We start from the raw sequence: 17,031 nt of genomic DNA, 5'->3' as shown, positions 1-17,031 counted from the left end.
CGGAAGTGGAAGCAGAGAGAATAGGTAGAATATCCAAATATAACCAGAGCTGCCTTTGAGGGACCGTTTTATGTGGTTGTGAATTTGTTTCAGAGTCTAAAAACGACAGAATGGAATTTGATAAGGGGCTGATTTGACCGTCCAGCGAAAGAAAAACACGGAGAAGAAAAACGATAAGGAGATAGAGAAACTGCACTGAGTTGAGTTATTCTCTCAGACAGGGGGAGCTGGGCTGAGCCAGACAGATAAGTGGAACAACTAAAATCAGACAATGAGCCGTTCATTTCTAACCAACGCAGCTCCACAATGGCAGCTTATCAACTCTGCATCTCCCCTCGCTCCCCACCTCTCTACCTTTCTCTGGCCTGTGTGTGCTCCGCTTCCCCCGAGGACTCGGTCCGTATCTAGCCAAGCCAGTCCCGTCGCTCAGCCATTCTCTTGGCAGGGCACCCAGTAAAGAAAACAGGCCGGGTCAACTTGGGACCAGCGCTTGAGAGTGTCTCTGTTTGGCTCTGGTTTGGTCCGGTTGAGGACAAAGGCTCAGCCAGCCAGTAAGTCTAATTGAAATACAGTCTGGGCCACATTAAAGGGACGGGCTGGCTAATGATTAACACAGACGGGTTTTTAATAGCAAATAGAAGTACTTAGTGAAGTGGCTCCTTGGCCAACAATTACAAATACTTTTGCGTCACTTGTACAAGTTGCGTGTCTGTTTTGACATGACAAGAAGTAGCAGAGAGAAGACGTGAATAAGAACCTGAAGGCCGGGTTACCTAGAGCATTAGCTTGATGCAAGCAGTCACGTAAAACATGCGGTCGCCTTGCAAAAGTATTCAGACCCCACAGGATTTTTTTTTTCTTTCACAAATTAAAAGGTTTTGCCTTTTACAGCAATTACAACTGCAAGCATTTTAAGGTAGGTCTCCATCAAATTTGCGCAGATGTAAACAGTGAACTGTGCAAAACTACTGGTTGGTTGCTCTCCTTGCTTCTTATTTTTATTTTTTTATCTGCCGTTTTTTTTTATGGGGATAGATAAAAGAAACAAAGACACTTTAATGTCTGCATCACTGCACTGGCCTATCAGCTAAGGATCTTTTGAGAGAGTTGTGTCGTTCTTGTTCCATTTCAGACGATCATCCTTGACCCGTCTGCTGATTTCCTCCGTCTTCACAATGTTGTGTGTTCGCTAATATTCACAAGCAAACCTCTGAGGCCTTCACAGAACATCTGGATTTATGAGACTAAACTACACACAGCTGGGTACTCAATTTGCAATAGGAAATGTAAAGATTACGTATCGTTTCGGCGATCTTTTACATGAATTCTAACAGAATACAGTGAAGCTAAAGGGGTAGAAATACTTTTGCAAGGCATTGAGCTTTGTAGCAAACATGTCTCATTTAACGTTTGGTCGAACAGAACTCACCTGTTTTCCTGAACATCCTGGTAATCCCTGCAAAAGACGGAAATATAAGGAAGATATAACAAGGTATGAGAAAAGGTAAATCTTCTTTAAAAAAAAAAAAAAAAAAAGCTAACTAACTAACATGGAATATTTAGGACTTTTTAATGTTTCCAGTATAAGAAAAACACAATGAACATACGAAAATCAATACAAGTCAGTGATCAGTCGCCTTCCTACTCAGTTAAATTTGTATACAATTGTTGAAAAGAATTATCTGTTAGTTTCCATGTACCATGTTTCAAAACTATTTGCGACTCATTGATGTATCTGACACAAAGCCCATGCTCTTCAACTCGTACTTTATAATTACAGACTGCAGGCTGCAGACTATGGCGTCGTCCCCTCAATTTGTCACGTTCGCTCCTTTACTGATGCCTGTGAACTATTTGTTACACGAACACGAGAAATGCCCCGTACATAAAGACAGGATGTTTTGTGCTGTCTAAGCGATTTGACATCTCTTGAATTTCATTGCTTCTTTCCCATGCAACTGCGCCGTCTGCTCATTTTCCAAGATCCACCCAATTAAGCGGAAAACTTAAGCTCTTCCTGGTGTTGGTAGCTGCTCCCATAGTGATGGTTTGCCTTTATGTCAGGTTTATGTCACTGCAGCTCTTTTTATGACAGCGCGCTTTGACAGGAAAACCTCGTAAACTCAGTTTATTAACCTGGAATCTGGGTCAGTTAATTTGCTTGGGATGGCTTTTAACACAGGAAGCCAAACCTCCTCCCCCCCACATACCGACGAGTCCCCGCCATCCGCCGAACATCGTCTGCATGTACATTTTAAATCATCCCGAAATTAGGCACACACAGATCAAACTGTTGATTTAATACTCTTTGATCAATCTTTGCCATGTGTGCTGTCATAAACATGTCGGCTTTGATGTGACTGCCTTGGTAAACTGTAAACGGGATTACAAGAAATTCCCACTTGTAACTTTGACAAGCTGGGATCTTAAAGTAGTCTCCATTTAAGCCTGATGAGAGTGTCTGTGGCCAGCGAAGGGTAGCGGGGTGGCGGGGGGGGGGGACAGAAACCGTAAAGAGCTTGTAACTATGACCTCTAATCACCACTGAAGCAGTAATGGTTTCCATGTGGCTTAAGGGAGGCACCTGGTAGCCATCTTGGCTCTGAACGGAGGAGGACAGCGTCTCTGTTTACTGCGTGAAAATGAGGAGCCATCCCATAACAGCTCCTCCCATCATAATAACTACAGAGAGGCTCAAAGTGCTCTCCATGTCTGCTTTCCTCACTCTCCAGTGGTGAGAAACCAACTCAATCCATTATCGTTACTCTTTTACCGCCAGCAACTCCATTTCTAAGCTTTTGTTCCGACTCCACCGAAGACGTAAACGCACAGTAGCGGCCAAAAGATTGGACACACCTACCCATTCATTCGAAATGAATAGGTGTGCGCGAGGTTTTTCAGAAAATAAGTTTGACAACACAAAAGCAAAGCGTTTCTGAAGTGCCATAAAAACATGCCATTCACAATGAGGCCGTTTTGAACACCAAATTCCCCTCAGAGCGTAACAAATGTATTTATTTTTTTTTTGCTGAGATCATGGATCCCCACGGCCGCTAAGGTAGTATGATGTCGTTTAATGTCTAAATGTGCCTTACAGAAGTACCCACTGAACTTTGTAATCACAAACTTGAACTAACAAAAAGAAGTGTAAGGTCGTGTCGTGGATGGAAAAACGTTCAAAAATGTTTGGTGCGGATTTGTGTCCAACCCCTTTAATCTGATATCCCTCAGTAAACTCCTGTGCAACCAATTGCTTTTGGAGGTTCTCCAATTAGTAAATATAGTCCACCTGTGTGTAATTTAATCTTATCACACATACAGCTGTTCACTGAAAGACTCAGAGGTTTGTTACAGGACATTTTTCAGCAGCCAGAGTCGTTTTTGGAGGTCACCATTAACCCAGACATTTTCTCCTCTTTACTGTGTCCCTTTAAAACTGTATGCACAAAACTCTTCCATGGATGCTCTAATGCCTCCAGACAAATTAAGAAGTGTGACATAATCAGTGGTTGTAGTTTTATTAATTAGAAATTAAACCAAAACAAATTAAAAAAAACTAAAAGAGGTCAACGCTGAAGCAGGGGGAGGAGGTGTCTGCTCAGCATCTCAGGATGTCATGTTCCTATGTTGGACCCACAGCAGGTGGGTCAGGAGTTCATCGCTGCTCTCTGCTGATGATCTGGTTCTGTTGGCCTCATCAGGTCGTGATCTACAGCTTTCACTGGAGCGATCAGATGATGATGAGGATCAGTGCCTCCGAATAAGAGGCCAAATGGAGAAGTTTGAGCGTCTTAAGGTTCACGAATGAGGGCAAAATGCTGGAGATCGACAGGCAGATTGCTGCAGTGTCTTCAGCGATGCAGGTGGTGTACCGGTCTGTCATGGTAAAGAGAGAACTGAGACCAAAAGCAAAGCTCTTGATTTATCGGTTGATCTACATTCCTGTGGTCACAAGTTTTGTGTAATGACCAAAAAAATGAGATTGCAGATACAGGCGCCCAAAATGAGCTTCTGCCGCAGAATGTCTGGGCCCTGGATTGGTCATCGGGGAGGGGACTCAAGAGTAGAGCCGCTGCTTCTCCATGTCGAGAGAAGCCAGTTGAGGTGGCTCAGGCATCTGGTTGGTTAGGACATCTCCTGGATGCCTCCCTGGTGAGGCGTTCTGGGTACATCCTGGGTACAGGAGACCCAGAGGAAGACCCAGGACACCCATGGGGTTGGCATGGGAACGCCTCGGGATTCCCCCGGAGGAGCTGGAACAAGTGTCTGGGGAGAGGGAAGTCTGGGCCTCCATACTGCCACCCTCATGACCCGACTCTGGATAAGCGGAAGTCAGTGGATGGATGGGTGGATTTTGAAAATCATGTAAGATTTTCCTTTTCATTGTTTCATTGCGCACTACTCTGCGTTGGATACAAAATCCCATCAAAATACATGGAAGCTGGGAGCCGTAACATGACACAATGCCATAAAGGTCGAGGGTTGCACGGAGAATACCTCTGGAAGGCACTGCATCCGTCCAGCAAAGCTTCGTTTCACCCGTTTTTAAACAGCAAAGCTAGTAGCACTGCCGTATGAGTTCCTGTTTCAAAACACTCTCCGAGAATCATTTCGAGGTGTCAAGTTTAAAAAACAAATCTCTAGTCAAGAGATCCAAAAGGACTGGGTTTAATCAAGCGGCAATAAAGTGGGATTTGGTGCTTTCATGCGTAATCTTGGCAAGTTCAAGCGCTTGGACTGATGGAAGAATTGCAATTTAAAAAAAAAAAAAAAAGGTTAGCAGGCTTCCTTTGAAACAGCTGCCAGAGTGAAAGGAGCTCAGTCAGAGCATGTTACAAATGAGCATTTGATACGAGTTTGTAGCTCAAACTGTACAGCAAAGTGATATGAGAGACTAAGGACTTTTTATGATTTTTTTTTCCAGTAGAGCATTACCTTCAGCTGTCCCCCTCGGCTCTTCGATGAAAAACGAGACGTCCTTCTTTTCCACTGAGTCGTCAATGTGGTCATAGGTGATTTGAGGGATCGACACGGCCCGCTCTGAGGCAACACCCAAAGAGCCGGTTCCTTTGGACTTCAGCCGTCTCTTGGTCCCCTTTTTCTGACAGAAAGAGGAAACATCAGGTCACCGCTGTTGTTATGATTAAACTGTAAATAGTCTATTTATCACAGCAGTGTAATAAATCCAAGAGTTAACAGTAAAAAAAAAAAAAAAAAAAAAACAGCTCCAAGATGAGGTCATGTTTGACGTTTTAATGATTTTCCCCGACTTTCTTCTCTTATTAAACAGACATCCACGTCATTGCAGATGCTGAACTGATCTCGCTTGTGAGCAGCAACAGATGGGTCATTAACACTCATATGAAATCTATTTCTGGTTCGAAGGTGCGTAAAATTCAAGTCAAGTAGTTTTACACTCAAAATGATCACCAGAGCAGCTGCGAAAGGTTGACTGAGGATTAAGACGTAGAAGTTGTACGTTTCTGGAACGGTTGGCAGCGCCGTCGCCTCGCAGCAAGAAGGTCGCGGGTTCAGATCCTGAGCTGTGGATGCATGTTCTCCCTGCGCGTGCACGGATTCTCCCTGGAAACTCCGGCTTCCTTCCACAGCCGAAAAACATGACAGATGGATGGCTGGATGGGTTTCTAGTCACCAAATTGTGCCTCACCCTTCAAGGTTTCACCCTTAGAGAATCTGTTCAGTTTTCAGCTTTTTGTCCTGAAAAACTCAACACCGTTCAATCACAAATTATTACTGCCCCCAAAATATTTTAATAGATAATCAAGAACTTCATTAGGTACCAATGTATACTTGGCTAAAAAGTCATAATGTGTAGAACAATACTGCTTAGAAAGCCCTACTACATGATTCTGTTTGCCTTGGATACTCTGTACAGGTGTAAAGCCGTAACTGGCACAGAGAAAAAGACTAAGAAATTGAAAAGTTGAGTGTCAGACAAAAGTTTTGCACTTTGAAAACTTTACAGAACCTTAAGAAACTCAAAATACTTTTATTCAAGTAATAGCATTGATTCGAAAGCGTTGAATCCACAGCTCTTCTGTAAAATTGCAAGCTACAACTTCCCAAAAACCCTGAAAGACGCCTACGTCTCCTCTGTTGGCCGAATTATGGATACATTTCATGTAACTCTTTACATCCGGCGCTGCCATGATTTTTAATGGCTCTTCGCGTGAACATTTCTCACTTAATGGAAACACAGGAATTGCAAAATTGTGTTTTTTCCACGACAGGAGAATACTGACGACGTTTTGCGCACATTTGTAAATGAAGAGCAGGTAGTGTGTTGCATAGCAGCCGTTAATGATAAAGGCAAGAACTTTCTTTACAAGTTAAAGCTAAAAGTAATCTGATAATAAAAACACTAATAAAATGAGCACGTAGAAAACACACCTATTTATTCACAATAGTGATATGAAGGATTCTTCAATTTCGCCAATGACACCAGATAACTTTCTTTCTCCCAGCGTTTTTCTTTTTTTCTACAAATATGCAGAACATCTGACTTCTTCAACAAACAACATTATTGGAGTTTTCACTGTTTTTATTCACTTCACGCATTTTCTCCTCGTTTCACACACTACAGCCAAATCAAGGGAGAACAAGAGTACAGCAGCTGCTTGTGATGGACTGAGATCTGGTACCTGCTGAGGACAACCGAGACCAGCGAACTGACTGCCATGCTGCTTTGTGACGTGGAGATGCATCCTGGTGGAAGTGGCCATCAGAAGATGGATGCTCTGTGATCTGCAGCAACACTCAGACAGTTTGCTGCAGCTCAAAAAGTGCCAAGAAATGTCTTCCATAGTGTTACGTCACCACCAGCCTGAGCCGTTGCTACTTTTGTGGGGGGGTTTTTCCCCGGAGTGGTGTTCTGCTGTCGTTTCCCCGTTTGCTGTAAACGCTGGTGTCCAACAGCCAGCCCACTAAAAAGCACAGTCCATTTGATTTGGATCTTTTGCAGGTGTTTGGGAAAGTGTTCGACAAGAATTTTCTCAGAATAATAACTGAACCCATTCAGCCGCTCGCCCTGGTGTAAAAAGGCCAGGCCGTGCCAGCGACAATGATTTAACACAAAGCGTTTCTTCCATTACACATCCCAGTCTTACCAAATCATGAACTCAGGCTGTGATGATATAAGTGTTGCCTGCTTAATCTCTTGTTTAGTGGAGTGAAATCATAGCTGCGTACCAGGCGACTCGGTGAGCGTGCCGTCTCCAGGCAGATCCGCGGAGCAAACAGTCGAAATTACGAAGGTGACCTTTCAACGTAGCTCCGTATTTAGATTGACTGGGCCAGACTGGGGCATTCACATGCAGTTACGCCTAAACGGACAAATGACGTCTTGAGTCATTGATGGAAATTACAAAAGAGTGGCGAACGGTTCACAAGAAAACAAAACGATAAGACGACAGTGACGCACTTTGTGAAAATTTGTGAAGAGGAAGAGAGCGAAGGAAAAGCATGATCAATAAAAGAAACAATAGAAGAGAAGAGAGAGGAGAGAGACAGCGAGTCGGCTACAGGACAATCTGGGGAAGCATCTTGAAAGACCGAGAAGAGGCAGAAGGGAGGAAAGACAGAGGAGAAAGTCACATGCCGAAACAGAAAAGAGCGGAAACAGCCTTCATTCTCTCCAATACGTGTGGGCCCAACGCGACACAAAGATTTTTTTGTCGTTGTACTACTTGACAAAGGTTTACTCCCATGAGAAAGGCGGCGGTGACATCATCTCAACTGACTGGGTTTTTGTCCGGCGAAGACAAAGGCCTCGAGTCATCCTGCTGGAGTCAAGCCTTTTGGGGTAGGAGGAGCTGCTGTGTGTGTGTGTGTGGGTATTTGTGTTTTCTGGGCATTGTGTCCCTCAGCGTGTGTGTGTGTATTAGTGGGAACTTTGCTCGCCCTTTTTATGCTTTATGGTCTCCGCACAGTACAGCTAATATTGTTGCAAAAGGTGAACGGCACAAAAAGGACAATACACATGCAATATGAGGTAACGCAACCCGGCAGCGTCCGACGTCATTCAGCTCGGTTCTGAGGAACTCGCTGGCCAAATGCATAATGTGCATTTTAACAAACAGTTCGGGTGAACTGAAGCGAGGAAGCAGTTACCGCCAGGTTCAGCTTCTTGATGCTCGGACTGCCGTTGTCTGCTTGCGCTGCGGCCACACCCTCTGGAGTCAAGACGTACATTTTCCACGTAGCAGCACAGCCGTTTGGTTTCTCCGCAGCGTAACACCTCCAGAGTGTCTGGAAAACACAGACGACAAAAAGGGAAAAAAAAATCGAACGAACGCCGCAAATCTAAACGGCCCGCTTTGGCGTTCTGGTGCAGCCACATCTCCAACGCTAATAAATAAGGCGCGCGACACAATATTAAACAGCCACTGGTTTCTAGTTACAGCCAGCGCTATGCAGGTGAATCTTAGTGACTGTGGACCAACCAGATTACGATCTGTTCAGGCATCTGCTGACACACTTTTAAAGTCATTTGGCTAAAATGCCATAATATCCATTGGAGCCCTTTGATCAGTATAGGAGATAATAACCACCAGGTAAAAAACATGGGTGAGATAAGAAAGGTAGACATTGTTTATAGTATGAAAGAAAATCAATGCTTTACATATTAATGCTGGTTTAGCACTGTTCATAAATAGAGAACAACGCTTTATAAAAGCATCCCCTTTCACACAAATGCTACGATAGACAAGCAAAAAGCAGAGCGTAGTAGTCAAGCAGAAGAAAAATGGGTTTAGGGTTAACCCAAGTAGCCATTGTTCACACCTATTATATTATTTAAGCTGTAGTTTTCTCATACCATTTTTAATTTGCTGAGTTTAGAGTTGCAGTCGCTACACGGGGCATTGATTTTGATGTACCATTACAGGTGTGTCTTGTAAAATAAACATGTGTTCACCACAGCATACAATTGTTGAGGCAAGGATCCAACATGGAGCTGCCATGTTGGATCTCGAAGTCGGCATTTTGAAAAATTCTTCCACTTTTCGCCTGTATGATCTGACCTGGAGAGCGTGGGGGGCGTTTCGGTTGATTTGGCTGACAGGAAGTAGAATTACTCATAATGAAGACAAAGGAGCATAGCAAATTATAAAATTGTAAAAAGAAAAAGTCTAACTGAACACAATACGCCTTCACACTTTAATTTTTTAGTTAATTCATGGTTTTGTGTTGGTATTGCCATTTTTCTTACTGCTTAATTTGTGTTTTTAATGTTATAATGTGTCTTTGGGTGTTTTGAAATGCATTATTATTATTATTATTATTATTATTATTATTAAAACCTTCAAACTTGTTTGAATCTTCCACTTTGTGTTGACAAGAATCGATTTCATTTTTGTCTCAGCTTTGGATTTAATTTGACTGCCGAAAAATTGTTGGTAAGAAATGACTTTGGTCAATTTTACCAGGGATACACGTCAAATAGAAACGCTTCCACTTGTTTAAGGAGAAAGCGATGCCGGTTTCCATGGCGACTACCTGGATGAGGCATGCCGCAGCAGGGATCTGCCTGTTGAAGTGCTTCTGTCGCTGCTTCTGCTGGACCTTGAGGGCAAATCCTGAACCCAAAATCCCCTGAATGGGAAAAGTACAGTACAACTTTAATCTTCAAATATTTTGCTTTGAATTTAGAGGCTAGAAGTACATCATAACACATCCAAATGCAAAACTGCACATATGGATCTAGACAAAATTGTATTTACAGCAGGGAGAGCGAAGAACGAGATAGCAAAGACGCTGAAACAGGAGGCGATGGCCTTCCCTATCCACGTCTGAGGAATTTTGTCTCCATATCCGATGGTGGTGACGGTCACCTAAGGGAAAAAATAAATAAACAATGATTTGAGATTTTCCTCATACCAACCACGGTTATCCAAAACAAAAAACCCAATCCGACTCATGAAGCTTTCATGAGAATGAAAGCTGGGTGAATTATTACACGTTTACTACAGAGGTCTCGTTTAAAATGAAACTTTAATGTCAAATAAAACAGCTATATTAAACCCCCTTTCATTTTAATTAAATGGAAACGCTATAAAACGGTCTTTCAAAGACCCTAAAACTTGATTTGGACAATAAAGAAGTTCATCGGCCATTGTTGAGTTGCCCCACAACTGTCTGAACGATTGCGGAGGCATTTGGGTTTCTTTCTTCTTCGGGGGGGGTGGGAATGAGATTCCCATCCACTAATCCTCACTGAGTGCAGGAATTTGCAGGGCTGAGGAGGGAAAACAAATAGCTCTCGCGCTCGCATGTGCGCCCCGCTCTGAAAGCCGAGCCAGTTCTGACACATTCAGAGCGCGCTCGGCTTAGCCTGGGTGTCTGTGGGGCATCGGCGGGCGAGCCACCGCTGCGCCACCGACACAAAGCGGCCGATGTAAGGTGAGATACTTTAAAGAGCTTTGAGGGTAAAAGAAAGAAAGAGGGGAGGCGGGAGAGGCGGGCTGGTGTATGTTAGGGCTGGGCGGAGCTCCGGGGGGATTTAATCACTCATCCACAAATCCGATGACTAAACAATGTCCTCCTGACATAAGAGTGGAATGCTCTATTCACAAAACAGGTCCTTTCATTCAGATTGTAGAGTGTGGGGCCAAAACCGCTCCAAAGCCCCACACACACACACACACACACACACACCTACACACACACACACACACCTACACACACGTCACAGGGCTGGTTTTTAAATTATGAACAGGGCCTTACAGCGTACAGACTTTAATGTAAATATTGAGGTTTAATGTGATGCTGACAGCCGCTGCCATGGTTTCAGAGTGGGGATCCGATTCCTCCAACAGGAAAAACATAAATGCATATGAGACAAATAGTCATGCCAGCTGACATGCAATTTTGCACAATTTGTTCAAAATGGAGCAGATAGAAAATTAAAAAAGAAATCTTATGTTTTGCTGCACTTCTCATCAAATTCATTCCAGTCTCCACACCAGTTAAAATCTTAAATGACTCTCAGGCCTCACATTCTGATCACTTACCGTTATTCACACATTATTCACATCCATATTTTCCAATCAGTTCATTTTTGTCCAGGTATTTTTTTTTTTAAAGCTGGTTTATATTTGTAGTTAGTTTGAGCTCATCACTTGATCGATCCCATAGATGTACCCCACACACTGATTGGTTGTTTTGGTTGTTCTGACACATTGTGTGTGTGTGTGTGTATGTGTGTTTTTAAATTTCCTTCTCTTAAATCATATTGCTATGCTTGTCACAAAAAGGGGAACCAATCACAGTTGAGTTTCCGTTTTCGTTCAGACAAGATTCCAGCAGTGGAGAAATCAGTGCAGCTGTGGTCAAATGGATGCACTGGTTTGGTGTTTTGTGTGGTTCTACGTATGTTGGCATTACTTATTGTTACCTGTGTTGCTATTTGTGGGCAGAAGAAAAGAGTTTCTCCTCTCTTTTTTTTTGACATTTTTCTGGTGTGGGGACATTTTAAAGAAAAGAAGAACAAGTAGAATGAAAATATTTTTATTGCGCTTTTGTGCTGAAGGTTTTACAAGTGGCACAGACTTTTTGTATCACCCAGTTGACGACAAGTGTTAACGCTTTCACTCAAGTAGAGTTGAGTACTTTGTCCACCATTGATATCAGCAGCAATGTAACCCGCTGTATGGATCTAAATCTAATAACGCCGTGGAGTGTAAACAGAAATGAGCCCCGTTATCTAACCATCAGCAACAGGCAAAAGGAAAAAGAAAAAGACGGTCTGTGGGAGGAGAGCGAGGCTTTAGGGGTAAGGAGTTTGGGATATGAATCATAGCATCGGCTCGTCCTCCAGCTGTGCGGTGCACCTGCACATCCGAACGTCCAGATTATGCCAAGAGAAGGAATGCGCTGTGGAAAAGCTTAGCAGGTTCCCATCAGCACAGTGTCATTTCAGCAAACGCGTGCGCACGCGCACACACACACACACACACACACACAGCCACACACACACACACACACACACAGGCGCACACACGCGCACACACACACACACACACACACACAGCGCCTGCATTCCTTACTCCACCTATTATAAGCGCATATCATGACTCTCGAGTCTACAGTTTCTGAAAACCACAAAGTGCAAATCCCAGAGTGCGGTTCTTTTTCCTCTGTGCTGTGAACAGAAAAAAAAAAAAAGAAAAAAGAAAGCAGAAGAAGAAGAAATCACAAATAACAGCCTGCGCGTAGCAGGGGAGGAGCGACGCGACCCTCGTAACCCCGTGTTACATAAAGGTAGCAACCCCGCAATTAAAGTTTTAATTAAGGGAACTGACACTTTATATCGGTGCTCTAAAAGTCCTTTGAGGCAAAGATGCAAGAGGTGAATGGTTTATTACCGTCTTCTTTGTGTCAGGCTGATCCCCTGCACAAGGCCTGCCATAGGTTTCTCATTATTCCGCACTTTCAATTCAAAAGTTTAATTAACTCCTCTGGAAACCCGAGCCTTCAACGCGGGAGTGAAAGAGACACAGAGCGTCGGGGAAAGCATCGACACGTTTGGGTTATCTGTTTCTGTCTCGCTCCTGAGTGACAAAACAAAAAACGACCGAGAAATAAAAGCTAAAGGAAGATGATCGCTCATCCAGTTACGCCGACCACGTTCAATTTCTCAATTAAATGTGCTTTTTAACTGTAATTTTGCTCTTTAACAACAGAACAAATTCTGGTTTTTGGTTTTGCGTTTTGGTCGTGACCTTTCCAGCGAGGGGGCCGACTTCAGCCGTATTATTCATGATTCTGGCTACACAGTGCCGTGAAAACGTATTTCTCCCGTACAGATTTCTTCTGATGTCGCTTTCTTGTTGCACCTAAATGTCTCAGATCATTAAAGACTCATTTTAAAATTCAGACTAGCATAACCTTAAAACCCAAAAGCGGTTTTCAGAAGCCCGACTGCTACCAGACACGTAGAGTTAAGAAGCCGCTTTAACAGAAGCTGCCCGATGGCATTTAGTAAAATCGATAGCTGAAGCAGCTCAACAACAGATGAGTCTAGAAAAGGTTTCAGAGGGAGGCGTTTCTAAAACTTTGAGACCCACAGTGAAAACCGTTTTCCACAGAGTGACCATTTCCACTGGTTCAGGAAGTGCTTGACCTATGAGGACATCAGCTGTAAAGACCTCACTTGTAGCACCTGAGGTCATTGTTCATAATCCAACAATAAAAAAAAAAATTTAAATAAAAAAAAAAGAGAGAGACTGGGCAACAAATGGCCAGGAGCTCCAAGGTCAAAACCATTACTGACCAAAAATAACACAAATGTCAGCAAAACGTTCTGCAGACTGATGAAAGGATTCTGGAAGTTTGTTCAAGATTGGTGGAGCTGAACGCTGCTTCTCCATGTCTGGGTCTGCTTCTGTGACGTGGTTCAGTTCCTATGGATGCCCAGTATGAAGTTTGAGGAAAAAGAACCTTAGAGGATCTCAGAGGTGGTGGTACTGTAATAGTGTAGCCTTGCTTTGCTGCTTCAGATCTGGGTGATTTGCTGTAAATTATGGAGCCATGCGTTCAGCTCTCTAGCAGAAATGCCCAGTTGTCAGTTTGTGACCTTAAGCTCGAGCCCAAGAGGCAAAATGAGCCAAAACATCCCAAAAAAGTGTAGTATTTAATGCCTAAGAAAAAGATGAAGGAGGATTTTGAGTGGCCTACTTAAAGTCTGGACATAAATGCAATTCAAATGCTGTGGCATGACCTTAAACACTTGAAAACTGGGCCACAGTGACCCACTTGATGTAATTTGTTATGACACAACTAGTCATTACGCTTAGAGTACAATTACTTTTCACACTGAGTCAAGCTGGTCTGGATAGCTTTTCCCACCTAATAAATAAAATAACTTCCATTTTGAAGCTGCTACATTTGCTAGATGGTCTGAAACATTTTGGCGATTGCTTTAAGAATCCTCTAAGACTCTCTGAGCACGAAGCATTTCAGTCTGCTGCCTTACCACGCCCCACCACAGCGCGTCAGCGTAGCTGGAAAAGCCCGTCTTGCCCTCCTCGTCCACGGCGTCCTTCTCCGCCAAGTAGACGAAGTACGAGGAGAAGATCAGGCCCAGGAAGCCGATGTACAGGGTGGTGATCAGCTCCTGAGGGAAAACGACAGTCGGGAAGAGAAGAAACGGTGAAATAAAGTACAGAATGGAGGCTCAATGCTTTGACATGATTCTAACACTCGGCTTTGAGCATCGACGCGTTTGGGTTATCTGTTTCTGTCTCGCTCCTGTGCGATAAAAGAGAAAACAACCGAGAAATAAAAGTGTTTCTGTCCTCCATCTGGGACAGAAACTAAGAAGCACATTTGATTTCTTGAGTCAAATATCAATCAAGAAAACAAATTATGGACTCGATACTTTTCTTTTACTTTATTTATTGCTTTTTAGGTTTGTGGGAAACAATTAAATGAATAAATTATAATTTTTTTTTCTTTTTACTTTGCAGGCGCACAAGAGCAAACATCTCAGGGTTTGCCCCAGTGTATTATAAGCCTGACGGGTCACCAGGCTTTACTTGTGACCCCACCAGGCTAAGCATTGCTCATTTATTTAAGTCTTTTTAAAATGTTTGCATGTTTTAAGACTTTACAGTTGGTGTTCAGGTAGTAATATTCCCCATCTCTCAATAATACATAATTATCAAGTGATATTTTCAAATTTCCTGTCAACTTTAAACAGTTATTAAACTCAAAAACACAATGGGCCGCTGGATGAACGACTGCCTTAGAAAGTTTTCTGGGGGGGAAACTGTGCTCCGGCATTGTCTCCTTATGTATCCGATGAGAGTTTTTCCATACACAGATGCCTGAGCTTTTCCTTCTTTCATTCACTTTTGTACCAAATTGGGTGTTTGTTTTTTTTTTGGCAGTCACTTTTCAAAGATGGAACATAATGACCTGATGCAAAAATGGTAAATGGGACCACCAGAAGCACTTTACACCATAGTAACTTTTACCAAAATCTTGAACATTCAGACTCAGTCAGGCAACTTGAAATTAGGTGCCTTGCCCAAGGGTACATGAACATGTGGCATGAGGAAGATGAAATCAAACCCACAATCTTCAGGTCCCAAGACAGCTTCCCACTGAGCCACCGCCACATGTCCGCACTCGCTGCACCGGTAAACCATTAGTGCTCCGTGCTTTGTAAATTAGACACTAGAAGAGAAAATAGCTTGTGTGAAAGACATGGAGAGCAACAGTGAAGATCTGAAGGCACTCCTTCTCTATCTGCTTCTTTAACGAGCAATGCATTTCGACTAAACGGAGCATATCACCCAACAACACAGAAAAGGCAAAGAATCACATCGGACTCACTCTTACAAGTAGGTTAATGACCCTCTCCACTTAAGGCTCAATGTCAGGTTCCACACCTCTTTGTGTGTCAAAGACGTGAATGTCAGGTTTGACCCAACGAAAGGCACACAGCATTCTCCAGGGATTAAAGAAAAGAGCGTTACTCTGACGCCATTGTGCATCAACAAGAGAGAAATCTAAAACAAGTGTACGATGATAAAGAGGAGAAAGAAAAACAGCGGTGAAGGTTGACTGCTCCTTTTCTTCTCCTTATAAAGCCAGATCTGCCATAGATTTTTGCTCACGCACGCACACCGCCATGTCACGAGGAGGAAATTTAATGGGGATTTTAACTCTGTGTACAAGCAATAGTAATGCCTGCGCCTTTTGTTCCCCACAGAAAAAACAAAACAAAAAAACACTTAAACTTCTTTATGTTTAGCCATGTTAGAACCTTATTGGATTTTATTGAAATTGTATGATACAAAAAAAATAGTGTGTGATTTTAAACTACCGTATTTTCCGGACCTTACTATAAGACGCATCTATAAAGTATAAAAAAAAAAAAAAAAAAAAAAAAAAAAAAAAAAAAAAAAAAAAAAAAGAATAGACTGAAAACGTACTTGTATAAGCCGCACCGGGATATAAGCCGCTGATATCTCTGCTGCTCTCGGTTTTTCACAAGTCTGTGAAATGTGCTGGATTTATTAAGGATGCAGCCCTCCGTCTCCAACGCCGAACCATGGATTCGTTCAACCCGAGCTTAGCAGGTATCGATCTCTACTGCCAGATCTTCAGCCTTCAACTTAAAATCTGCATCATATGAACTTCTTCGTGTGATTTCCATGATCAGGGGGTATGAATCTGAAGAAATTTCTCTGTCGTGCCTGCTGCTAGCATGTGCTTGTACTAAATGAAAATCAGCACTTTCTTCTTCTTCTTTTTGTTTTATGGCGGTTGGCAAACAACTTATAAAATCAGCACTTCTTTGATTTCCAATTTTGACTTCCAATGATTCCCTTCCTGCTAAAGCGCCNCCTGGCGGTTGAAGAAAAATCCACAGAAAAGCTGCACCGGGCTTCAAGCCGATATGGTTCAAAGAGTGGGGAAAAAGTAGCGACTTATAGAAAAATACGGTATTTTTACTAAAGAAAATATTGAAATGTGTCCCATTTGGAATTTGCAAGCCATGACAAGAACCAAACAACTTTTTGTCCCCTACTCACCATGAAACATGGTGCCAACAGCATCATGCTAGGGGGATGTTTTTTTGTTGTTGTTGTTTTGTTCAGCTGGTCAGATGGACGGCGCTAAATTCAGCGACATTGAAGACAAAGGCTGGAAAAAGCTTAAGACTGAGCTACAGGCTCACTTTCCAACAGAATAACTATCATAAATTGGCCCAGTCAAAGTCAAGACGTGATGCCCTTGTCCGATTATCCAGTTGTGAGGTGGAATGGTAGTTGTGAGTTGCTAGTTAGGCTAAAGCCTAAACTAGCAAAAGTTTAGGCTTTAGCTGAAAGTTTAGGCTTTAGCTGAGGTAAGTTCAACTCGGGGCTAAAAATATATACACATCACTGTCTAGCGATTCCATTTCGATTTTTAGTTTCACGATTCGATTCAAAAACAAATTTTCTATTCAAAATGTCAAGAGCAGTGGTTCTTAACCTGGGTTCGATCGAACCCCAGGGGTTC

The 17,031-nt window shown here is 42.8% G+C and overlaps 1 protein-coding gene across 1 annotated transcript in view; it reads right to left on the bottom strand.

Annotated features, from left to right (window-relative positions):
• The window catches only part of kcnq1.2 (potassium voltage-gated channel, KQT-like subfamily, member 1.2), a 230,990-nt gene that overhangs the window by 171,649 nt on the left and 42,310 nt on the right, over nt 1-17,031 (bottom strand). The window contains exons 7-12 of the mRNA XM_015051688.1: nt 13,994-14,134; nt 9,741-9,851; nt 9,517-9,612; nt 8,131-8,268; nt 4,936-5,101; nt 1,430-1,456 (exon numbers count right to left, since the gene is read on the bottom strand). Coding sequence (XP_014907174.1) covers nt 1,430-1,456; nt 4,936-5,101; nt 8,131-8,268; nt 9,517-9,612; nt 9,741-9,851; nt 13,994-14,134 — 679 coding nt within the window. The remainder of the gene's footprint in view (nt 1-1,429; nt 1,457-4,935; nt 5,102-8,130; nt 8,269-9,516; nt 9,613-9,740; nt 9,852-13,993; nt 14,135-17,031) is intronic.

Source organism: Poecilia latipinna, unplaced genomic scaffold (genome assembly GCF_001443285.1).
Source record: "Poecilia latipinna isolate Pla-1442-1.1 unplaced genomic scaffold, P_latipinna-1.0 Scaffold1061, whole genome shotgun sequence".
Taxonomy (NCBI): domain Eukaryota; kingdom Metazoa; phylum Chordata; class Actinopteri; order Cyprinodontiformes; family Poeciliidae; genus Poecilia; species Poecilia latipinna.
This window is presented reverse-complemented; position numbering and strand designations above follow the sequence as displayed.